Source organism: Ceratotherium simum, chromosome 16 (genome assembly GCF_057802395.1).
Source record: "Ceratotherium simum simum isolate JZ-2026a chromosome 16, ASM5780239v1, whole genome shotgun sequence".
In the NCBI taxonomy this organism is placed as follows: domain Eukaryota; kingdom Metazoa; phylum Chordata; class Mammalia; order Perissodactyla; family Rhinocerotidae; genus Ceratotherium; species Ceratotherium simum.
The window spans coordinates 40,336,737-40,362,211 of record NC_141915.1 but is presented as its reverse complement, the minus strand read 5'-3'; the positions used below and the strand labels follow the sequence as shown (position 1 = coordinate 40,362,211).

Genomic DNA, 25,475 nt, shown 5'->3' with positions numbered 1-25,475 from the left:
AAATAGTTTTGACCTTCAGGATTTTAGCAAAGCAAAAATGACATGCTTAAGCTTTAAGTAACCTTTCCTACTCAGAATAAGTTATCTCAGAAAAATGCTTGAAAAGCATGAATAAATGGGTTCAAAGGCTAGCTGAACCGTGACCAAGCTAATGACCCCTTTGGAAGAGGAACTCTCATTTAAAGTTTTCATCTATAGAGCATCTGTAAGGTTATAAAGTAGGAAATCTGAAGAGAGTAGAAAACAAAGTGGCACCAAAATGCGTCTTGATAGATTGAACAACAGTTGTTGTAAAGATAAATGCAAGTGGGCTATTGCCAAGAAACCCATGAAAAGATGCCCCACGTCACTAATCATTAGGGAAATGCAAGTCAAAGCTGTAATGAGATACCATCTCACACCATTAGGAAAACTACTATCAAACAAATAGAAAATAGCAAGTGTTGCCATGGATGTGGAGAAATTGGAACACTTGTGCTTTGTTGGTAGGAATGTAAAATGGTACAGCTGCTGTGGAAAAAAGTATGACAGTTCCTCAAAAAAATTAAAAATAGAATTCCCATATTATCCAGCAATTCCACTTCCAGGACACAGCCAAACAAATTCAAATCAGGGTCTTGAAGAGATACTTGTACGTACCATGCTCACAGCAGCATTACTGACAATAAGAGTGTTGAAGGCATCTATTTTCCTCCCCTCTGTTTCCCCTGCCACTAGTACAGTGCCTGGTGCATCATAGGTGCTCATTAAATATTTCTTGAATGAACAAAACAATGAATGAATGACATCTGACAGGCAGCATATCTGTAGTCAAAAGTTTCATTTTGCTATTAACTAGAAATTCTGAAAAGGATTTTGTAAGAAATATGTTTACACTTTGAATTAAAGAGGGATTTTTGCATTGTTTGAGCTTTACTTTTCCACCTGAGCTAAAGAAGATTATATACACTGAAAGGATCATCACACTGGATCACAAGGCCCATTCTGGCCTGGTTCTCCCGGTTTCATGCTGTGTATCCTTGACCAGTCCTTTTCCTCAGATTCCTCGTCTTTAAATCAGAGGAAGGAAACCTCTCTTTCTAATTCCCAGGCTCATGGTAAGGTTCAAAAGAGATACCAGACAAGAAAGCCCTTAGGAAGCTGTAAAGTACCATATAAATGTAAGGAAATTTTATCTTTATATTCATTGTGCTATGGAACTTTGAAAAGACAAATGTTGAGGTTGCTACTCATCAGGTTTAATAATTTCCAGCTGAGGGCGTGTGGGACTCAGGCTGAAGTGGAGGGTCAGGCCCAAGCAACCTCCATTTGAAGGCGAGCGCTGCCACCTAGTGGAAGTAGAAAGGCAGGGGCAAGCATGGTTAACAACGTGGGATCCCCTGGGGTGACCTGACTGAAAAGCAGAAACCACTTATTTAAACTTAACGATTTTTTAAAAAACAGCTTCTTTCCTTTTTTTGTCACAAAATGTTCTTTTGGAAATATTTTCTTTACATATGCGGGATGGAGACATGTTACACCCATTGCTTATCTAATTATTATTATTTACAGTTAATAATCAGGCCCTGAAGAGATTTACAGTTCTTTATATGTTTTAACATTATAATTTACCATTTCAATTTTAATAATTCAATAACTTAATTAAAAGAATAATTTTACAACTCAGACAACATGTTAAGACCACTGATGGCAATATATAAAGGAGGTATTCGTATTAGCATGGATCATTTGGAGTAATTATATATCTAAAATACGCTCGTGATGCCAAAATCTCAAGGCCGTCTTGGACACACGCCAAGTCTTCACCTGGCATGTGCCTGGTGACTCTGAGCAAACTCTAACATTTCTGAGTCTCAGTTCCCTCATTTGCCAAATAAAGGGGCTAAATTAGGTGATGTCTAAGGCCCTTTGCAGCTCTAAAAAGATCCCATAACTTTGCCCAGAAAATGCATTTAAAGGCCATGCCGATGCAGGCCACAGTGCCTTGGATTGCTTGTGTCAACACAGTTCCAGGAGACACCGTGACACTCCTGGTGGCAAAACAACTTTGTGCCTGTCTTCACCGCAGAACCTGAAACCAGGCAAGTCCAACCAAGTCTCTCCTATCCCCCTTTTCCTGTCCTCTCTGCCATCGTTACCTCCACTCTCCTTGCCTCTGCCTCTAGAGGAGGCTTCTTAGGGCACATCTCCTTGCTCACGTCTTCTTCTCTCTCAGCTTGACCTCCCCAGATCCCTCCACACACACATCCAGTTTGTAACATAATAACAACAATAATAATAATGGCTGCCATTCATTGAGTTTTTCATTTGCGAGGCACTGTGCTAAGCATGGTCTCCTTTAGTGTCTCAACAACCTTATGAGGTGGAAACTCCTTTTATCCACATTTTGACAACTACTGGAACCCTCTCTGCAGAAGGGTTCAATTGGAAAGATATTTTTCACGTCATTAACCACTTAATGTGCCTTTCTCCTGAATTGGCCTAGCAACTTTTCTATCAGAAACTGATCATTCATCCCCTATCTCCATTCCCATCTTTCTCTCCACCTCTTCATCCCCTTCTGTATCCCTCCCCTCTCCCCCCTCCTCTCCCTCCTTTCTCTTCACCCCCCATACCTCTCTCCTCTCCTCCATCTCCCCTTCCACCTCTCTTTCCATTCTCTCATCTCCACTCCCACTGGACTTCAAGGCAGAATCTGTATTCTCTAAATCTCAATGCCACATCCAGGTTCACATCAATTAATTCTTAAGTGAAAACTCTTCTTTTGAGGCTAATGCCTCACCGCACCCTCCCATCATCTAAGGACTTTGACACCAGGCTCACAGTCCACTTCTCTCCCATATCTTGCCATCATGGGAGACTTCATGTCTGTGTAGACGGCCCATTTAACACTACAGTTTAATAGTTCCTAACCTCTTACTCCAATGACTTTCAGGTCAGTCCACTTCCGATCTCTTATTCCAGTGACTGTTGGGTCCAATCCCCATGGCTATTCACTAAACTTTGTCAAGATCTGGGGTTGTGCCTATTTGAAAATTCTAAACTCTGTCTTCCACTGTCCAACATTAACCCATCTTCCTTCACCTCTATCAATACCCTGCTCACACTCTTCCTGCTCCGTGACCTCATAAAGATGCCCAATGACCCAACCTTTGTCTTTTTCTTCAATGTATGTGTCCCTCTGGTCTTACTTATTTCTTTATTTATGACCATATAGTCAATCACCTCAACCATTTTCTCAAGAGCACCAGAAACTTCTTTGCTACTTTTTCCTTCTTCTGAACCTGCCTTCAAATTCCAAAACGCACATCAGCCTGATCATCATCTTCTCTAATCCTACACCAGAATAACTTCCAAATACAGTCATGCCTCACTTAACAACAGGGATACTTCTGAGAAATACGTTGTTAGGCAATTTCATCATTGTGCAAACTTTATAGGGTATACTTACACAAACCCGGATGGGATAGCCTACTGCATACCTAGGCTATATGGTACTAATCTTATGAGACCACCATCATATATGCCATCCATCACTGACTGAAACGTTGTTATGTGGTGCATGACTATATGCATTTGAATGTCGTTACAAATGAGAACCGGGCCCTCGGTTCTTCCTGACAATCCCTTCACACACTGCTAATCAGGTATTTTTCCCAGTTCCATGTACTTATTCTAAACATTCACACTTCCTATCAATCATCTGTTTCTGAGGTATGCCACCGACCCCTCAAACCCAGCTGGTCTAAAAGTAAACTCAGTATCTTCCTGCTCTTGTATTCCCTATCTCAGTTAATATTATAGGATTCCCAGCATCCGAAATCAATGACCTAAGAGTCATCCCCAACTCTTCTTTCCTCCTTATTCTCCAAATTCAATCAATGACCATATCCTCTCAACTTCTTTACCTCCCACTGCCTTCATCCTTCCCACCTGCATCATTGTCCTAACCTTGCAATTGGCCTTCTTTGTTCATTTCAACCTGATCATGTTGCCCTCTGCTTTTTACTTAGGATTCACTCCAAATTCTTTAGACTAGCAGAAGGCTAAACATTATACACCCCTGTCTGGTCCTGGCCTTACATTTCTTAAAGGTTATAATCATATCTTTTTCATCTCTGCATTTATTTACCATCATGTCTTCATTTTTGCATTTAGCATTGAACACCAGGCATAGTGGCTATACATGTTAAAGAAAGGAATCAGTCAATATTTATGTTATTGTTCAAGGTAATAAATAGATGTTATAATTGTGGTAAGACCACAGAAGTTACCAAGATCATATTTTTTTTAAAATAACACATTTTTTTTTTTGCTCTTGTGGGATAAAATAAGTATTTCTCTGGTTAATGGTTCTTTATACACCTCTCTGGTAATTAAGACCCTACTGTAGCTGATGGTACCCTATCACAATCTTACTTAACTTTTAAAACTTTATAATACCCTATGGCAGATAATGATGGTATATTCCTAGGGTCTAGATGAAAGTAAAGGATTACTCACTCAAAATTAAAAGTTAAAGTAATGAACTTAATATAGAATGAACCCTATTATATTTAAGATAATAAATATCTTGAAGCAACAGCCAGGGATGTTAGACATTAATTTAAAAAAAAAATCACCCAATTATACATAATTTCATGCTAATCTGAATGATGCCATTTTTCTTTTGGCATGCATAACTCAAATAGAAACACCCCAACAATTGTGTATAAAAGCCCAAAGAAACCATCAGGGCACAATATTCTGTTCTCCTTTGAAGTTACAGCTATCCACAGACAAGGTGAACGTTTCTCATACTACCATGTCTCTCCGATTTTCTATTGGGTCCAGGCATATTGGTTTACGGTCTGGATCTGGATCTGACAGACCATCCAATGGAGGCACAGGCTTTGCTGGCAGCAATGCATGTGGCAGCTCTGTGGCTGGAAGTGGCTTTTCCTGTGCCTTGGGAGGGCGCTTGGCCAGTGTTCCCAGTGGGAATCATGCTGGTGGCGCTCTTGGAAGTGCTGCTTGTGCTGGCTTTGCTGGAAGCGAAAGGGGCCTCCTCTCTGGGAATGAGAAGGTGGCCATGCAGAATCTTAATGACCGCTTGGCATCCTACCTGGATAACGTGCGAGCTCTGGAGGAGGAAAATGCTGAACTAGAGAGAAAAATCAAGGGTTGGTATGAAAAATATGGACCTGGATCTTGCCGTGGACTTGATCGTGACTATAGCAGATATCATCTAACAATCGAAGATCTTAAAAATAAGGTGAGAAATCACAAATTTGGAACTATTCAAAGTATTTAAAACTAAGAATTACCTGGCAAAAGACATAGAACTATAGTGGGAAATGCTTCATAACTGTTATCTGTAATTTATATTGTATTTAGTTATTATTTATTTTGATAAATAATTCTTCCTGTTAGTCAAAAATAGGTACTTTGATTCATGGATCTCAATGTAGCTCAAATGTTACTAGTTCCATTATTGTTTATTTTGAAATATATTCATTGATAAGAAAGTACTATATTCTAAAAGTTATATGAATATACAAGAAAAAATAAAATCATATCTGTAATTTTTAAATTTTATTTTATTTTAATTTGTGTGTGTGTGTGTGTGTGTGTCAGGAAGATTGGCCCTGAGCTAACATTTGTGCCAATCTTCCTCTATTTTGTATGTGGAACACTGCCACAGCATGGCTTGATGAGCAGTGTGTAGGTCCATAAATTTTAAATTTTAAACATTTTGGTTGTTAAGGAAGTACGATTTTTATACAAAAGCTTAATTGTGAAATGTTTTTTCATTCCTGAAATAATAAATTATAAGAGCATACTTATTTGTTGTGTCCTCCCTTTTGATTTCTTCTAGATTATCTCTTCCACTACTGCTAATGTTAATGTCATTCTGCAGATTGATAATGCCAGACTGGCTGCTGATGATTTCCGGCTAAAGTAAGTAATAGAGAAAAATCACATTCTAGAAAAAGTTGCCTATTTAATTTGTTAAATAAAATTTCAGCTTTATCCCAAGTAAAACAAACTATAACCTAAAAGATTAAAGGAAGTAAGGCGTGTTATAATACTACAATAGCATAGCATACAAAGCATGTTATAATATTGCAATCAGCTATACTCACAATGTATACATATTTATTACATTCTTGGGACAAAATACCATTGTATTTCTATGCCTGCCTAGAATAGTGCCAAGCACAAAGTACAATGCTCATAAATATTTGTCAACTCAGTAAAAATATTAACAAAGATAAAATTCTAAAATGGTACATTTTTATTGATTGGGATATGCTATTGGAATTTGTGTGATTAAATAATTGCCAATTATCCTGCACGGAATTGGGTGAAAGGCGTGGAGGAGGACTTTCTTTGTATATTTTTATAATATTTAGAGTCCTAATTCAATTTCTAACTTTCAGTTAAAAGCAATCAGGTTTTCTTTTTCTACCTCTTGAGGTAGTCTAACTTGTGCTGAAATTCATTTACTGCCCCTCAAGGTATGAAAATGAGCTCGCCCTTCACCAAAACACAGAGGCTGACATCAATGGGCTGCGGCGAGTCCTGGATGAACTGACACTCTGCAGGACCCACCAGGAGCTGCAGTATGAATCTCTGAGTGAAGAGATGACGTATCTCAAGAAGAGCCATGAAGAGGTAGGAGAAGCTTTAATTCCAGGCAAATCACAAATTTGTACATTTTAAATACTTTTGGGGGAGGGCATTAAATTACAATAGTAATTCGTGCTCGTTATAGTAATTCAAACAATAGCAGGACATATTAAAAAAAGATTTTCATTTCTCCCACTCTGCCCTTCTAATCTCATCCCCCAAGGTAATAAATATTAACAATTTGATCTGTATCCTTCCATTTTTTAGGCTGATATAATATTCTCTCCTTCTGAAAATAATACACTACTTTTACATTAATAAAACTATCTCTTTTTCCACTAGATTATTTCTTTCATTCATATAGGCCTATCTTCAGGTTAACTTTCTCACAAAAGACCTCTCTGACTCGGAAAAGATGTCAATGTTTCCTCTACTTAATGAGCCTGGGTTTACTTTAATGTTGAACTCTGCACAATAATAAACATTATTTGACATTTAATAGCAGGTAACTTCAACCCCTTAAAAAATTATTACCCCAAAAGTAATTGCAAAAGTCTCCAAACCAACGGATGACAAATTTTCAGAAAACACCCTGTGACAGGAAGTGCCTCATCATTGGTTAGAAATGGCTAAAACACCAAATCTTACTTGCCCTGAGCCCCAAATGAGAAAATTATGAGAGAGGGAAAGAGAAGGAAAATTGGAAAGGAAAAATTAAAATAAAAGAGAAACGAGGAGAGGGAAGAGAGTGATAGAGCAGAGGGCAGGAAGAGTCGGGCCACCAGAGAGTATAAGCAGGAGAGTGAAAAGCAGACCCACGCATTGTAGAGACTGTGACATCAGGAAAAGAAAGAGTCCCAGAAGAGAAGAAATTGCAACCACAACAGCCCAGCCAGGGTAGGGTCAGGATCACAGCAGGATTTGTAGTCCCCATGAAGACAAACTAACCAAAAAGAAGGTACCTCTGAATGCACTGAGGGTGGAAACAAACAGCCACGCACATCTCAACATCCCCTGAGAGTGATCAATGTCCCTGAGATAACTGCAAGCAATTCCATTTTCAAACTTTTATACCAACAAGAATTTTTCTTCACATAGAATCTTACACAAAACTCCCAAATATGGAAATAATTTAAAGTCATCAGTGGGTTCCTTGGGCGATGTAAATCTTTTGCTCTTGGTGGATACCGGCAAGCTGCTGATCTAAGGTCATAATAAGATGGCTTAAAAAAGCAGAAACACCTTCTGCAATCCTTCAAAAGCAGCTAAAAAAAGAAAAAAGTCAGCTACCTAGAGAACTAAGTTCAGGACATTGATAGGCTGATTTGTCCAGAAATCCATTTTCTGATTAGGTCCAACTGCTTAATGATTTGATCTGGGGCATATCCTAGAACAGAGAGGCCATAGAGTGTAGTTGCTAAGAGCAGACACTCTGGAGCTGGAATACCTACTATGTTCAAATCCTGGAGTGTTCGTATCCGAGCCCTTTCAAGTACTAAGTATCTTGGGTGAGTTACTTTATCTGTCTGTGCCTCAGTTTCCTAGTCTGTAAAATAAGTCTAATAATAGTACCTACCAGAGAGACATTGAAAGACTCGAATGAGTTGATGCATGTAAACTGCTTAGAACAGTGTCTGGCATATGACAAGCGCTCAATAAATGATAGCTGTCGTCCCTAAGATGAGAGTTCCTTGGGGACAGGGATTTTTATTTGCTTTTTCCACTGCTCTATTCCCATCAATGAGAACTCTGACATTTAGTCAAGAATTACGTGCTTCATAACTCTCTGGTCTCTATATCCCCTTCTCATTTAAAAGAATAAAACACTTCTCTTGAGATGCTGTGACTGTTTTTTGTGGTGTTGGTTGTGGTTGTTTTAATTAACAAGTAACTAATTAAATTGATGATTGGCATGACTATGGATTGGATAAGTGAATTTTAAAATCGTGTGCCTTAAATTATACACCGGAATTTAAACCACAAACTTTGAGACATAAAGTAAGGCCTTTGAACACTCGTCTCAGACTGCGGGTGATGGTAACCCGCCCCTAACGTCACGCTCACGTTTCCCTCCAGGAGATGAAGGCTCTGCAGGGCGCGGCGGGAGGTAACGTGAACGTGGAGATGAACGCGGCGCCCGGGGTGGGCCTCACGGTTCTGCTGAACAACATGCGGGCGGAGTATGAAGCCCTCGCGGAGCAGAACCGCAGGGACGCGGAGGCCTGGTTCAACGAGAAGGTGAGGGCAGCCAAGCAGCCTGGCCCCTACCGGACCGGCGAGCAAAGGCCCGTTTAACCCCTTTGCGCCCGGCCTTCCAGAGCGCCACTCTGCAGCAGCAGATCTGCGACGACGCGGGCGCAGCCACCTCGGCCAGGAACGAGCGGACGGAAATGAAGCGCACCCTGCAGACCCTGGAGATCGAGCTGCAGTCCCTCCTGGCAATGGTAGGTGACAGCGTGGGTCAGCCTGGGTTTTGTAATTCCAAAAAGTCCAACTGAAACCTTTCCCTTCTTCCCTGTGAGAGCTTTACCTACAAATACTCAGAGTAGAGGAGAGCAGGAAAGACAGACACTGAGACACTCAGAAAGAGAGGCAGAGCATTGCTTTCTCCCTGAGGGCACCGAGGATTTCCTTCCAGGTCGGTGCTCAGTGCTCGGTTTCTTCCTTGGGGTAGTTCATCTCAGCCCTACAGAGCAAGCAGCAGCAGTATTGCTCCACCTGAAAATTAAGCGGCAGGCCTCCTGTCATGCGGCCATGCAGGGCAGAACTGGTGTCCCCAGCACCTCCTCGTGTTGATGAAGGCCTATTAAAGCCATATTGTGTTTCTCATCAGGCAGAAGAAAAGAGGGTACATATCTGATTCCATATGAGCACCGTCGGCCTCTTCATCCCCACGGTGTGCAAGGCAGAGGTCCCATCCCGACACGCCCTACAGAGCCCGGCATTCAGGCACCTTGGCACCTACCCCAGTTACTTCAGAGGTTACCATGGAGACAACCCAGGACTAAAACCAGCTTCCCTTCTGGGGTGTGAGCCGCCAACACCCAAAAGGCTTGATTTTGAGAATTATGGCACCCACGTGGCCCAAGGGTTCCCTGTCCTCATCAGAGGTCTCATACTCCCTGAGGTCACCATGTTGTAAGACAAAGAAAAGAGCCGCTGTTATACAAACGAGTGCAGAAGGAACAGATGATTCAAAACAGTAGGAAAATTATTTTGATTTAGCGACCTTAGAAAGGCACGGTGCTTTCTTACCATATAGTATTCAGATTGGAGACTTGGTTTTACCACTGACTAGCCCAACTTACCCAGCATGCCCTTCTTCTCCTCACTCTCGTCACCTCCTCACTGCTGGCTAGTACCCAAGACCCTCCCTGCCACTTTGGGCTCCTAGAACCCTCCTTTCTTCCCCATTCCCTTCTTTCCTGCAACCAGAACCCTGAGGACCTGTTCCTGCTGCTGTACCCCTGAGCATGAATCCTCCCTCTCGTTTCTGAGCTATGTTGAAGGAAATAAATTCCTGAGTTCCCAGAACAGAATTTTAAGCATTTTCCCATAGAAGCAATGGTGTTATAGGGGCCGGCCCCGTGGCTTAGCGGTTAAGTGCGTGGGTTCCGCTACTGGCAGCCGGGGTTCGGATCCCGGGCGCACACCGACGCACCGGTTCTCTGGCCATGCTGAGGCCGTGTCCCACATACAGCAACTGGAAGGATGTGCAGCTATGACATACAACTATCTACTGGGGCTTTGGGGGCAAAAAAAAAAAAAAGGAGGAGGATTGGCAATAGATGTTAGCTCAGAGCTGGTCTTCCTCAGCAAAAAGAGGAGGATTAGCATGCATGTTAGCTCAGGGCTGATCTTCCTCACAACGAAAGAAAGAAAGAAAGAGAAAGAGAGAGAGAGAGAAAAAAAGACAGAAATTAGATTCTGTGCGGCCAGTAGTACTATAGTTTGGGCTCATGAGATAATCCACAAAAGAAGCCCATTTTAACACACAACATAACTGAATAGAATAACGATGGATTCTTTTGTCGTAAGATGAACACTAAGCATCATCTTCTATAGTTTAGTACACAAATCACGTGTAAGTTGGGAGTGATCTAAATATATAAACATTTCCCGTGCTCCCTGTAATATACAAACTTCCAGTTCATCCTGTCCTCCTTCCTCATCCACAAGCCAAACTTTACAGCGGGAGGCTGTGAGACAGAGATGCTGTCCCCTCTGATTTAGGAGAGTATTAGCAACCTTAAAAAGGAATGCCACATGAGGACACATCATCAGGGAAATTGAAAATTTGAACAGCCGAACACACACCTCACTGACATCTTGTCACTCGTTGCCTCACCCTCTCCATTAGCGTCCTGATCACCCTCCACTCCTCTGCCCCTGGAGAGCCCAGCGCCAGCCATGCAATGCTCTGGTCAGCCTATTTACTAAGTCAGTGGTTCTTAGCCCCTTTACACCCGAGGTCTGCATGTTATGATCAATATTTTATAACTCCCTCTTTACTATCCTAGAATGAAGTGAATAAGTGATATATTTAGCAACACACAAAATTTTTTTAAAGACTAGTATAATGCCATAACTGCAATAAAAAGGAAAAATGTAAGTATTTTTAAAATAAAATATATTTAATATATAAATACTCAGGCCTGACTACCCTCGAACATGTAATGAAAAAGACAGAGGCTTACATCTTCCTGTGATAAATAAGTTTTATTTTTAATAATGTAAGATCAGGAGTTGCTCCACACAAGAAGAAAAGGAAAATGAAAGAGTGGACACCCAGATAATAACTAATATCAGGAGAAGTAATAACCACCTAGATGTATTTATATATGATAAGGGAAAGAAGAAAATTACTTTAATTGAAGTAGACATCACGTGACAAGACAAATTACAGACTACGGAAGTAGAAATGAGGAGGTGTAATATTCATAAGAGTAGTGTTGAAATAATAACCTTTACTGTGTTATGAAATATATCTCTTGTCTTGAAATCCCACCCATGTGAAGGCATCCATTCAATCTCAAGAGCTTCATGAAAGGCCTTTGACTGACGATAGAAAATCGAGGACAGACTAGAAAAAAGAAACAGCAGCACAAAAGGCCTTGGAACAGTGGTGGGGTAGATCTCTGGGGATCATAGCAGAATAAGATTGAAAAACAACAGGCAACCCAAAAATAAATATGTAATTTCAAAAAGACAATTTCCAATATTGATTTCTTATTGTGCTACCCCCCAAAAAAAATGTTTTCATATATAGGTTGGTCATAGTATGAAATATTACGTAAATATCGTGACTGTCCATTGGAACAGTCAAAAGTCTCGTGGGAAAAGGGTCATTTATCCCACGTCAGGTCATCCAGGATGCCTGGCCCCTACCCAGTAAATACCAGTCACTTCCCCCTCCTCTCCACCTCCTGTTTTATTGTGATGAGCCCCACAAATTTCCAAAACTCCCCCAGAGAGCAGTACTGCTGTTTGCTGAGAAACACTGGTCTACATCGTCCTCAAAGTGGTTTCATCCCTTGCTCTGGCATCTTTTACGTCCTCAGAAACACTCCCTGGAGTGCTCCCTGGCGGAGACCGAGGGCAACTACTGTGCGCAGCTCGCCCAGATCCAGGCTCAGATCGGGGCCCTGGAGGAGCAGCTGCACCAGGTCAGAACCGAGACCGAGGGCCAGAAACTGGAGTACCAGCAGCTCCTGGACATCAAGGTCCACCTGGAAAAAGAAATTGAGACCTACTGCCGCCTGATAGATGGAGATGGAAAGTAAGTAACACCATTTGAAAGTCTAGTTTTACCTATTTTAAACCACAACCATATACTGCCCGTTCACCTTCCATGCCTCCAAGCCTTTTCTTCTTCATCCCCACTGCAGAAAAGCATGTCCACCTCTTGCCTCTGTGGTCATCTCTTCCATATTTTGTACATCACAACCTCTTCCTCATCTGCCTTGGATGACCCTGGCTGTCCCTGCAGATGCCCCACTTGTTGTCCATGTTAATCACTGTGGGTTTCAAGATTCTCCCCACCCCACCCCCAGTTCATTCCTAATATCACTGCTGCCCTGAGATAAACGTTCTCTGTACAAACCCCCAGGGTCTATACGTAAAAAAAATATATATATATATATATATATTCTCTGTAAGTTTTAAATTTGGGGGTTTAAAGAAAATCAAATGGAAACAAGGTTGTTTTATATCCTCTCTTTAGATAACACTTGATTACTTTCAGCTCCTGCACACAAAAATTTTAATATGTTCCTTTACAAAAAACTAAGATCTGTTTTTGGCATACAACGTTCACTTGAGTTCGTGTTCATCTGTTGATTCAATGAATATTTCTTAAGTGATAAAGAGACATACTAAAGAATAAACTGGTTTTTTTTTTTTTACAGCTCATGCTCCAAATCAAAGGGCTTTGGATTGGGAAGCTCAGGGAATTCACCTAAAGGTAATGAAATCTAGTTCTATTTCTGTTGTAGCAAATACTTTTACATTAATGGCAATCATACACTACGACAATGGTCTATGTTTAAGTAATTTTAACTAAAGTGCTCTGAACTTAAAGTATTATTTTGAATGGATAAAACTACCACAAACTATTATTATACATCTATACTTACTCCCTCAGCAAAAATGTACATAATTAGTTGTATTATAACCAGCAGTGGAATTCTTTGTCATGTAATCTTTTAGATTGAATATGTGTATTCACATATGTTTTATTTCTAGATTTATCCAAAACCACACTGGTAAAGATGGTGGTTGAAGAGATAGATCAACGTGGTAAAGTTCTTTCATCGAGGGTTCAGTCCATTGAAGAAAAGAGATCTAAAATTACCAATAGCAAGACAGAACAAAGGGTTTCTTTCTAGCTGTGATTATTGAGAAAAGAATAATTTGGGAAAGGATCCTGCACACCTGCATTATTCTAGTTATCAAGGGGATAATAAAAACCCTTTCTACCCTTAAAGATAAGTTACTTAGCAAAAATACCTGCTTTGTTAACTTTTACAGGATGTTGGGTGTTTTTTTCCCCCAAATAAATAAAAAAGTTGATATACATTCATTTCCATTCACTTATGACTAATAAATAATTATTTAAAATTTTTTTTCTGTGTCTAATTCATAGGGAGACATTTATGGAGTATATTTTAATTGCCTTTCACTCTAGCTTTAAATAGTAGTCAATACCACATGGCATTTCAGTATTAAACATTCACTAGACATAATCTTTAAATCTCACCATTTTTGCACGAGCGAAAATAATCTGGAAAATTTCAGAAATTCCCCTGTGATTGACAAGTCCCACCACTAGATGGCGCATTCCTGGTATTTTACCTAGGAGCCTGTCTCAAACTCTTCTGGAGATCTGGGCACTTCCCAGGATACCATTTCCCATATAATCAGGATTATCTCTGGGAAGATCCACAGCAATGAGTCTCATGCTAATGACTCTTTTTCTAGAGCAGAGATCGGCAAACTTTTTCTGTCAAGCCCCAGAGAGTAAATATTTCAGGTTTTGCAGGCTATAAGGGCTCTATTTCAACTACTCAACCCAGCCATTCTAGCAGAAAGCAGCCATAGACAACAGATAAACGAACTGAGCATGACTGTGTTCCAATAAACCTTTATTTATGGACACGGAAATTCAAATTGCAAATAACTTTGATGTCATGAAACATTATTCTTCTTTTTATTTTTTTTCAACCATTTAAAAATGTGAAAACCATTCTTAGCCCACGGGCTGTACAAAAGAAGGTGACAGACCAGATTCAGCCCGCCAACAGCTGTTCTAGAGCTTAAAATCTCAGGAGGCTGATGGACATTATGATTGTTGTGTCTTTCTATGTTTCTGTGTCCTGGTAGGGATTCCCAACAAATATTAAATTCCCGAAAAGGAGAGCAGCTCTCGTATTTCTCTAATATGTGGCCTGATCCTAATGAGAAGCTACAGTGAGGGCGAGAATTCTACCCAACAACCCAACAGTCATGTGGGAGTTCAAAGAAGTGGCAAAGGATGGGATATTTATAAAAGCTTGAGCCAAAAGTCATCAAATGAAGCAAATACTAGAAATTCATGGGGAAATAACTTCCCAAATGTACAATGTAGAGGGCTAGCTACATAATTTGCGGAGCCCAGTGTAAAATGACAATGTGGTGTCCCTTGTTCAAAAATCAGGAAAAAAATGTCATTAAAAGCACTAAAATATAAAATTTTTCCTTTCTTCTGCAGTCATACTCGACTTCTCATGTTTTTTTTATTTGCCATTTAATGTCATTCTAAATAAATAAGAATTAAAATTTTAGGGTACTGGTGTAAATTTTACTATTCATTTTTATATTGCACAATGCCAGTTTTAAATCCAAATATAAGAATATTTAACTTGTATACAGAATCACTGAAATTACACAATTCACATATTGTAGTTCATACATGCATATGTGTTTTGTTCTTATCAAAACAGTGAAAACAAACTCAACTCAGATGTTTTTATTTCACTTCTTTGTATGCTCACATTCTATTTTTGTATTTCACTTCTTTGTATGCTCACATTCTACCAACACTCTCCACCATTGGTTTACTGATGAGTAAGAAAAGACAAGAAAAGGAACTGTGGGTTGCCCTATCTTTCTACATCATTGTTTTTAGCCTAGGTAGTTGACTAATAACAGGAAGGTAGCACAAGTATATGATAGGGTTCCTTGATCGTTCATGTTTCGCAGAACACCATTGCCTTCTTTCTGCATTCGAAGCAAGTTCTGTTTGAATGGAAAACCTGGCCTCTTGGGGTTGTCAGAGACCCTGCTTACTCAGTCGTAGATGTAATATACTTACTTTGTACTCACTTTGAGTCTCACTGAACTCCTACACATTGTGGGTCCACCAGAATGATGTGCACGTGGGCACTGCATATGCTCCATGTGACTGAAGCAATAAGGAACAACTGCAGACAAGCATATTTCAAATATTCCTCTGCTCACTCGCATGCCCCATTGTCCCATCAGACTTCACTTACAAGGCACAAGTTCAAAGATAAAATTATTAAGAATATCAAGATGGCAGGGCCAGTCTGGTGGCATAGTGGTTTAAGTTTGTGGGGCTCCACTTTGGCCCAGCGTTCACAGAATCAGATGCTGGGTGTGGACCTACACACTACTCATCAAGCCGTGCTGTGGCGGTGTCCCAGATACAATAAAGGAAGATGGGCATAGATGTTAGCTCAGGGACAATCTTCCTCCAGCAAAAAAAGGAAGATTGGCAACAGATGTTAGCTCAAGGCCAATCTTCTTCACCAAAAAAAAAAAAAAAAAGAATATCAAGATGGCAACAGAAGAGCATTAAAACAAGTATGGGGCCCTTCTGAATGTGAGACTTTGTGTGACTGCAGGGGTTTCATGCCCATGAAACCAGTTCTGCTTATCAAGTGTGCTCATAACACATTGATCTCTAAAAACACCATCTTCCGGGTGATCTGCTTTCCATGGCAAGGCTCACTGGAGTACAGGGAGTACATATTGCACTTCGTGATAAGGGTACTATTGATGTAAAAAGATTAAAAAGGGAAACAATTCTAATTCATCATTTCTTGCCAAAGAAATAAACCAGAATTCCCTGTATCTGTGTATCTATTTAGCAAAGGAATGGATGTAAAATTAAATTCTGGGTGCATTTCCTCTATATTCTGTTGAGTTCATAGGATGGAAGGAAACATCCCATCCTCAGGCCTTGCAGTCTAAAATCTGTCCTTCCTTCCTGGGAGTGTGAGACTTGACCATGGCCTTTAGGTCTGTTATTTTCCTTTGCTCGGTAGAATTCTAGGGCTCCTGACTTCTTTAGGAGTTCTGCTAATTGATTACGTCTCCTTCTCCAATTCTTGAAGATTCATGTTGCTTTTTGCGGTGGTAGGTTTCTACACCAAAGGTACTTCCAAGGAATTGGTCTCCGTCTGAAGGAGAAGGAATTCAGATACCGGGCCTGGATGGTTGTTAAAGCAGAAATCACAAACTGCAGTTCCTTCTTCTGACAAACACCCAAGATTTGGGGGAGCTCATTGCAAGGAAAGTAAATTACCACTTATTGGGTGTTGCCAATGTTTTGATATTGCTATTTTTCTTTTGATTTTTTTGTCATACAGAAATTTATCATTCATCGTCACATTTATAAAAATTTCCATTCGTAGATTTTGAGTTTTACATCTGCTGAGAAAAGTCTTTGTCATTCCAACATGTTAAGTAAAATTGCCTGTGTTTTCTTTTAGTGCTTCAGAGATGCTCATATGATTTTTGTCATATGACATTTTTATCTGCTCTAGATAATGTTGAACTACCCCTATTTTTTATAAATAACTCCCTTGAAATATTACATACTATTTAATATACTATTGAATTTTATTTGTTAATATTTTACTTAAGATTATTTAAGGTATTTATTTAAGATTATTTAAGATTGTGTATTTCCAGAATATGTCTCTTCTCTGGGGACTGATTTCTCCTAAACTCTCATTTCCTGTGATTGTATCTTACTCAGTGTAATGATTTTTTTCTTTTATTTCTAATCCTTTCCTAAGTTCTGTCACCCCATTTCTAAGTTTTCCAGATTCTGGTTTATCTTCCTTTTTTTCCTTCTATCGGTTTTAATGCATTTTAGATGACTTTGAAATGATAGGTTATATCTCAATCTGTTTTGCGGGCATGTCTTTCTGATACACTTTCATTTTCTAGAGGGGTGTAATTCAGATCCTCATTTTCTTTTTTTTTTTTTTTTTTTTGTGAGGAAGATCATCCCTGCGATAACATCCGATGCCAATCTTCCTCTTTTTGCTGAGGAAGACTGGCCCTGGGCTAACATCCGTGCCCATCTTCCTCTACTTTATATGGGACGCTGCCACAGCATGGCTTGACAAGCGGTGCCTCGGTGAGCGCCCGAGATCCAAACCTGCCAACCCTGGGCCGCCAAAGCAGAGTGAGCGCATTTAACCGCTACGCCACTGGGCCAGCCCCCAGATCCTCATTTTCTTATTTTTGTTTGTTAACATTTGGGGGGATTTTACCTCAATCTTTTTTTTTCCTCATTTTTATAGGAAATTCGTGTTCCTTAACTTCCAGAATGAGTATAGCTCCACATAGCTTTTCTAACTTTACAGAGCTCCCTTTTCTCGTTTTCAACGAAGGTTCAAAAATATGTTGACCTGATTTCTGAAATTTCCCGCCTCTTTTCCTCTCCCGCACTTGTGTCTGGACCTTCTCTTTCCTTCATCTCTCTGACCCTATCCAGATCAGTTTTGATTCTTCTCCAGTAGTTTGTCCTCACTGTGGGAGGGAACCACAGCCGGCAGTTCTGAAAATTCCCGGGTCTAGACTGCTCCATTCACCTTCTGACTTCATGGAAGACTCTCTTCACTCACCTACTACTGGAAGGGCAAAACTCTCCCAGTTTCACCTGTTTGTCTCAAATTTACCTGCTGTTATTTTCAGTTGGCTCTTTTGGGATTCTCCTGTAATCACACCCTTCAGAAGCCTCTGGATTTCCCTCTTCTTCCCACAGAAATGTTGACAACATGCAGGTCTTACGGCTAATGGTAGTTTGTTCTACCAGCTTATATTTTGGGCTTCGTGGTCATACTTTGTCATCTAGATTTGTTGTATTAGTTGTACGTGGGTCTTTGGTTTTGTGGTATAATTGTTCTGTGTGATTGTTATGTGAGGATTCAAAAATTCTGCCACCATTGCTGTGATTTCCCAAAATTCATACCTTATTCTTGTAAGATAGTTTTGCTTAGTACTCAATTTTAATGAGATAGTTATTTTTTCTTAGTATTTTGTAGAGATTATTCCAGTGTCTTCTGATTTCCATTCTTGCTAGTGGGAAGTTGCTGACAGTCTAATTATGGTTCCTTTGTAAATCTCTATTTTCTCTCTGGCAGCTGTAAGGTCCTCTTCTTGTCTTTGGTGTTCTTCAGCATCACTAGAAGTAGGTTTTTACATTTACTTTGCCTCTTAAATTGGAAGACTGATGTTTCTAATCTATTCTAGAAAATTCTCACCCTCTACCCCATTCTCTTAGTATTGTCTCTAGGGGAACTCCAGTGAAAAGTGTGTTAGAACTTCAATCTCTTCCCCCACCCCCCCATTTAGAAAAACAATCTTTCATGTTTCCTACAGTTTATTTATTATCTCCTCAGTAGTGTCTTATCTGTTGCTTAATCCTCAGTTAAATTTTAAATTTTAGTTACATTTTCCATTTCTTTTTTAAATTTACCTGATCATTTTTGATAGTCACTTGTGCATTTTTAACACTTCCAGTTCCCTCTTTCGCTTCTCTAAATGCTAAACCCACACTTGTTGGTACAAACTTTCTTGTCATTTCATTATCATTGGTCTTTCATATCCTATTCTGTAGACTGCAGTTAGTGTTGACTCTTTAGTCATATGTGGTTTGTTTCTTCACGGGTTTACTTTATTTTATTGTGTTATTTCTGGCTGAAATTATTCAGCTATGACACTTGTTCAGGTTCAAATCTTATTTGTCAGTGGGGCTCTTAACAAGAAAATCTGTTTTTGGTTTGAGCATATTTCCAGGACAGCTCAAACTTCTGTGTTTGCTCACCACTCATGTTTCAGCTCTATATTTTTAGTTTCTTTTTTTATGACTTCCTTTATTTATTTATTTTTTGAGCTTAGTAATGAATTTAAAAGGACACTTATGGTAATTTATCCAGTGTTACAGTATTTTGTGGTGGAAGGGATTTCATAGTATCTAATCTTATTTAACTGCTAGACATGGAAATATCATAGTGTCTTTTTATTAAATTGGAGTCTGTGTCAACTTTATTTGTAAATTTTACAAGGAAATTTCTGTTGTATATTTGGGATTTCTTTTCTTGGTTGTTTTTTAATTAATTTTTACTTTTTATCAAGTAATGAATGCACTTTGTTTTAAAAGTCAAATTGTACTAAAAACAAACAGCAGCAACAACTTGTTCCCTACCTTCTTCCACCTCAAGCCCTGCTTTCCATAGGCTACCACTTAAAACTCTTTTAGTCATTTCTTGTAATCTTTTTCTCTATATTAAATAATATTCTTTAGTCAATATGTCTTGATTTATCAATTTTAGACATTACATATTGCCCTTTTAAAAGGAAGTTGAGAGGGGCCGGCCCCATGGTACAAGGGGTTAAGTGCGCGTGCTCCGCTGCGGCAGCCCAGGGTTCACCGGTTCGGATTCCCACGCGCACCAACGCACAGCTTGGCAAGCCATGCTGTGGCGGCGTCCCATATAAAGTGGAGGAAGGTGGGCATGGATGTTAGCCCACGGCCAGTCCCCCTCAGCAAAAAGAGGAGGATTGGCAGATGTTAGCTCAGAGCTGATCTTCCTCACAAAAAATAGAAATAAAAAAAGGAAGTTGAGAGTTTGGCTTTTACCATCTTTCTCCTCCTAATATAGCTATACCACAATATTTGGGTAAATCAATGTTCGGTATTTTTATCATTATGACTAAGTAAATATTGTTCATTATTGTGTCAAATGGTATACTCTAACTATGTTTTCTTGTACAATTTTTTGTTCTTCATGCAAGCAATATTTTTCTGATTTTTTACTAACTTGGTTTCCCATGTATCTTAATCTCTCACACCTCTTTCTTACATGACCAAAATCATCAATCATTTTCATCTATCCCCTGAAGACCTCCCTCAGAATCCTTCAACCTCCTACTGAATATGGACTATTTGTTTTTTGGTCCTACTACCCAGCTATCATTCAGGGACATTCATTCAATGCACTCTTGTATTACAGTCCCATTTCCTGGATCCTAAGCTTTCCCTTTTCTTGTTCATTTTTCCCTCTAGTGGCTTCCTGACAAAGTGTGCAAGGGAGGTAAGTGTTTTGAGAACTTTGACGTCTGAAAATATTTTTATTCCACTCTCACTCATAATTAGTTGTCAAAGTAAAGAATTTTAGTTTGGAATCACTTTCAGTTAGAATTTTGAAAGCATTTTTCACTGTAATCATGGCTTCCAGGGCTGTTGAGAAGTCCAGAGCCGTTCTGATTTCCTCATCCTTGGATGTGTGTTGTCTTTTCTCCTGACACTTTAAATCTTCTCTTTTTCTCCACGGTTCTCTGAAATATCCTGTACACAAGCCTTGCTGTGGTTCTTTTTCATTTATTACTCATGGTTCTTGGTAGTCTCTTTCAATTTAGAAGTGCAGTCTTCTGGTTCTGAGTAGTACTATAGAATGTGTTTATAAAATAATTTCTTGGTCATTTCTCCCTTCTCTCTTCTGGAAAACCCACTTACGGTGGTTCTTCTTAGACCAAGTCTCTAATTTTCTAATCTTTTCTTTTATTCATCTTTTTGTCCTTTGTTCTACTATTGGGGAGATTTTTTTAAAGCTTATTTTCCAACCTATCTATTGAAGTTTGATTTTGGAAGTTGTTTTTTAATAATTGCTTTATATATTTAGGTGCACCTACATTGGGTGCGTAGATATTTACAAGTGTTACATCCTCTTGTTGGATTGTTCCCTTGATCATTATGTAATGCCCTTCTTTGTCTCTTTTTACAGCTTTTGTTTTAAAGTCTATTTTGTCTGATATGAGTATTGCTACCCCAGCTTTCTTTTCATTGCCATTTGCGTGGAGTATCTTTTTCCATCCCTTCACTTTCAGTTTGTGAGTGTCTTTAGGTCTGAAGTGTGTCTCTTGTATGCAGCATATATATGGGTCTTGTTTTTTTATCCAGTCAGCCACGCTATGACTTTTAATTGGAGCTTTTAGTCCATTGACGTTTAAAGTAGCTATTGATAAGTATGTACTTACTGCCATTTTTTAACTTTTTTTGTTTTCTCAGTGTTTTAGTAGTCCTTCTCTGTTCCTTTCTTCTTCTATACAGAATTGATGGTCACTTTAGTTTGACCTCTGTCTGAAAGCTCTACTCTTTAACTCCCCTCCTCCCTCCTTTTATGTTTTTGATATCATATCTAACCTCTTTTTTGTGCATTTGTATCCATTACGTTCTTATCATGGAAATAGATAATTTTTCCTATTTGTGGTCTTCTCTTTTCCCCTTAAGTCAGTCCCTTTAACATTTCTTGTAGCACTAGTTTCTTGGTGACAAACTCCTTTAAATTTTGCTTGTCTGGGAAAATTTTGATCTCTCCTTCCATTTTGAATGATAACCTTGCTGGGTAGAGTATTCTTGGCTGTAAGTTTTTTCCTTTTAGCACTTTAAATATATCGTGCCATTCTCTTCTAGCCTGTAAGGTTTCTGCTGAGAAGTCAGCTGATAGCCTTATGGGGTTTCCTTTGTATGTAACTTGACATTCTCTTGCGGCTTTTAGGATTCTCTCTTTATCTTTAATTCTGGACATTTTGATTATGATGTGTCTTGGTGTGGGCCTCTTTGGGTTTATCTTTTTTGGGGCTCTCTGTGCTTCCTGTACCTGGATGTCTGTTTCCTTCCTTAGGTTAGGGAAGTTTTCATCTATTATTTCTTGAAATAGATTCTCTGCCCCCTTGTCTCGCTCTACTCCTTCCGGGACACCTATAACACGGATGTTAGTGCGCTTGATGTTGTCCCAGAGGTCTCTTAGACTGTCCTCATTCTTTGTAATTCTTTTCTCTTTTACCTGTTCACCTTGGGTAATTTCTTCTAGTCTTTCATCCAGCTCACAGATCCGTTCTTCTGTATCCTCTACTCTGCTTTTGAGTCCCTCTAATGAATTTTTCATTTCCAGTATTGTATTCTTCATTTCTGATTGGTCTTTTTTATATCTTCCATTTCTTTGTTGACATTCTCACTGAGTTCATCTATTCTTCTCCCCAGATCAGTGAGCATCCTTAACACTCTTAGTTTGAACTCTCTGTCGGGTAGGTTGCTCATTTCTGTTTCACTTAGTTCCTTTTCTGGGGTTTTGTCCTGTTCCCTTACTTGGAATGTATTCCTTTGCCTCCTCATTTTGTCTCTTTCCCTGTGCTTGTGTCTACGTATTAGGTAGGTCAGCTACGTCTCCTGCTCTTGGATAGGTGATCTTATGTAAGTGATGCCTTAGGAGGCTTCCAGTGTGCTTCCCTCAGTTCTCAATGTTCCAGGGGTGACCCCTATGTGGGCTACGTGTGTCCTTCTGTTGTGGCCTGTTTGCTCTCCCTCTAGGCACCCAGGGAGGCTGAGTTATGCTCCTGGCCAGCTGTTGTAATGCTCAGCTGCTTGTAGTTGTTGTGGGCCCTTCACTCTCTTTATGAGGTGTGGGGAGCCCCAGCACAGTTGGCTGCAAGTTCTAATACCACATTTGTGTTGCAGTATTTCTTTTAAGTGAGTAGGTCCCCAGCATGGCAGGTTGTTAGGCTCAGGGCCTTACAATTGCTGTAAGCCTCTAGCCTATTAGGTCTCTTGTCAGCTCTCTGAGGATTGCAGCTGGGTGGAGCTGGCCTCAGGCACAGGAGCACCCAATTATTTCAGGCTTTGGAAGGTGTGGCAAACCCCCTATGTGGGTCTTTGAGAAGCACAAGTCTTCTGCAGCTGACAAGCCCTGCCGCCCACAGGTCCACACACACAGTCAACACAGTCCTGCCCCGTGTGTGCGCCCCAACCTCCCCAAGCAGACCCAGTCTCTCCACGGCGGGAGCCCCACACACTCCGCCACCGCCCCACACTCTCCACCCGCTCCTTGTGCACACCCTCCCCCACTCAAGTCGGCTCAGTTGCCAGGCTGCAGAGAATCCAGTCACCAATCTATGCAGGCCCACAAGTTGCCTGAGGGCTTGTTGTTGGGTGGGGCCAGTCTCTAGGGTGGGCTGCCTGCCCTGGCTGAGCTGGATTAAATCGGTGCTCTAGCGGGTGGGGCAGACCCTGGGCTAGCAGGCCTCAGGGAGAACTCCAATGGCGTCTGTGTCAGCACGCCCACACCAGGCCACAACAATGGCCACCGCCAATGTCCCAGTCCCTGGAGAGGTCTCACCCCTCACTGAGATGCACTCAGGGCCTATTAGGTGAGTCTCTTTTCACCACAGCACCGTGCACCTTTCTTTCTGGTGATTTTAGGATGCTTTCTGAAATGGGTGAGTTTGCGTGCGGGCCCTTTAAGAGCCGGTTTTAGTTTCTTTGTGAACCGGGTTTTCTGGGGGTGCTCCCCAATGTTTTAGTGGCAGGCACAGTCAGATATTATGCCGCTGGTCTCGACTGTGCTGGATCCACAAAATGCCCCCAGCGGGGGCGCTCCCGGCTCAAGGCCCCGCGCCTGCAGGGAGGTCTGTGTACCTGTGAGCTGCTCCCGGCGGCCGTGAAGCTGGCGGCTTGTGAAGGCGGCGTTTTTCCTCTCCAGAAGGGAGTCTCTGCCTCTTCCACCTCAGTTAGGATTGTCCGTTGTTGCAGGAGTTCCTCTTATCCAGTTTTCAGTTCTGTCTCAGGGGTAATTTTTCCACGAGTAGTTGTAAATTGGCTGTGTCCACCAGAGGAGGTGAGTTCAGAGTCTGCTTACGCTGCCATTTTGACTCGAGATCCTGATTTTTAATTCTAAGAGCCCTTTCTTGTGCTCTGCTATTCAATTTTAATGATATTCTATTCATGTTTCGAATAGGCAGTATTTTTGTTACTTCTAAGGTAGGTAGTTTCTTTTTTGTTGTTGTTGTTTTTGTTTTGTTTTCTTTTTTGAGGAAGACATGCTCTGAGCTAACATCTGTTGCCAATCTTCCTCTTTTTTTGCTTAAGGAAGAGTAGCCTTGAGCTAACATCTGTGCCAATCTTCCTCCATTTTGTATGTGGGATGCCACCACAACATGGCTGACGAGTGGTGTAGGTCGCGCCTGGGATCTGAACCTGGGAACCCGGGCCCCAGAAGCAGAGTACACGAACTTAACTGCTATGCCACCAGACCAGCCCCTAAGGTAGGTAGTTTGTTTTTTAGAGTTTTCTTCAGCTTCCTTTATTGTCTCTGTTTCCCGTGAGTGCTATTTTTGCTTCTTTCTTTGAGTCTTTGTCTTTCATGTTGTAGTCTTTTCAGGGTATGGAGATCTTTGAAATTCTATTCAAGAGTAAGGCCTTAAATATTTGGAGGCTCTGTGTGTGCATGTGTGTATTTCATTCCAGGGTGGTTGTGTGGTGTTATGAGAGGTTCGGGGATTCGATCGGAGACGTAAAAGACACTTGCCACTCCAAACAAATGGACCGAAGGTATATTTTATTATATAGAGGATAGTAAAGGTGACAGTCTGCAAACAGATCCAAATAGGTCAAATATTAAGAGGGAAAAAACATCAGCCCGACTGGAAAGGGAAAATACCCACATCGGCTGAAGAGAAATGACACAAATCAACCAGAAAGAGAAACACCAGGTTAACCGAAAAGAGAACACATCAAATCAATTACTTCACATCAAATCAGTTACTCACAACATCCACGCCCCACTGCCGGGAGAGCTCTGTCAATCGACGCGGCTGGGCAAGGATCACACGTCCTGGGCAAGGTGTCCCTTCCGCAGGTGGAACTCTCTCTGGGGCTCAGTTTCCAGCAGTTTTTATACCATCAGTAATTTTCAGAGTAAGCAATTACAGAGTTTGCAGAGCAAGCATTTAGTGTTCCCATGCACAAATGGTTATCTGTGGCGTACGTGCACTGAGCCCCCTGGCTAACGTCCCAGCCCAGTAGTTGCGTACGTGCATTGTTCTCTTTGGTTATCGTCCTAGCCCGGCACAGATGGCCAGTCCATTCCGGGCCACGACGCTCCAAGAGCCTTGAAATGTTACAACTTGCAACTCTCTCCGTGGGAGAAAGGCCAGTTCCCGGGAAAAGGCCAGTTCCCACCACACAGAAAGCAGCTTTGTATTTCTTTTTTGTGCTGGTGGCTGTAGGT

At 40.7% G+C, this 25,475-nt stretch overlaps 1 protein-coding gene across 1 annotated transcript; it reads left to right on the top strand.

Annotated features, from left to right (window-relative positions):
• The first annotated feature begins 4,804 nt into the window (after positions 1–4,804).
• LOC101391429 (keratin, type I cytoskeletal 28) lies at positions 4,805–13,546 on the top strand. The gene is made up of 8 exons (XM_004434516.3): positions 4,805–5,254; positions 5,858–5,940; positions 6,501–6,657; positions 8,689–8,850; positions 8,931–9,056; positions 12,174–12,391; positions 13,020–13,075; positions 13,357–13,546. Exons 1-8 carry the CDS (start codon positions 4,805–4,807, stop codon positions 13,497–13,499), a joined length of 1,395 nt encoding a protein of 464 aa, XP_004434573.2. The 3' UTR covers positions 13,500–13,546.
• The last annotated feature ends 11,929 nt before the right edge of the window (positions 13,547–25,475 follow it).

Bases quoted from the DNA above. Each gene is read 5' to 3' on its own strand.
- LOC101391429 (XM_004434516.3), top strand. From the start codon at position 4,805: ATGTCTCTCCGATTTTCTATTGGGTCCAGGCATATTGGTTTACGGTCT. The intron at 9,057-12,173 runs GTAGGTGACAGC...TTACGTCCTCAG, and splicing joins TGCAGTCCCTCCTGGCAATG to AAACACTCCCTGGAGTGCTC. The intron at 12,392-13,019 runs GTAAGTAACACC...TTTTTTTTACAG, and splicing joins CTGATAGATGGAGATGGAAA to CTCATGCTCCAAATCAAAGG.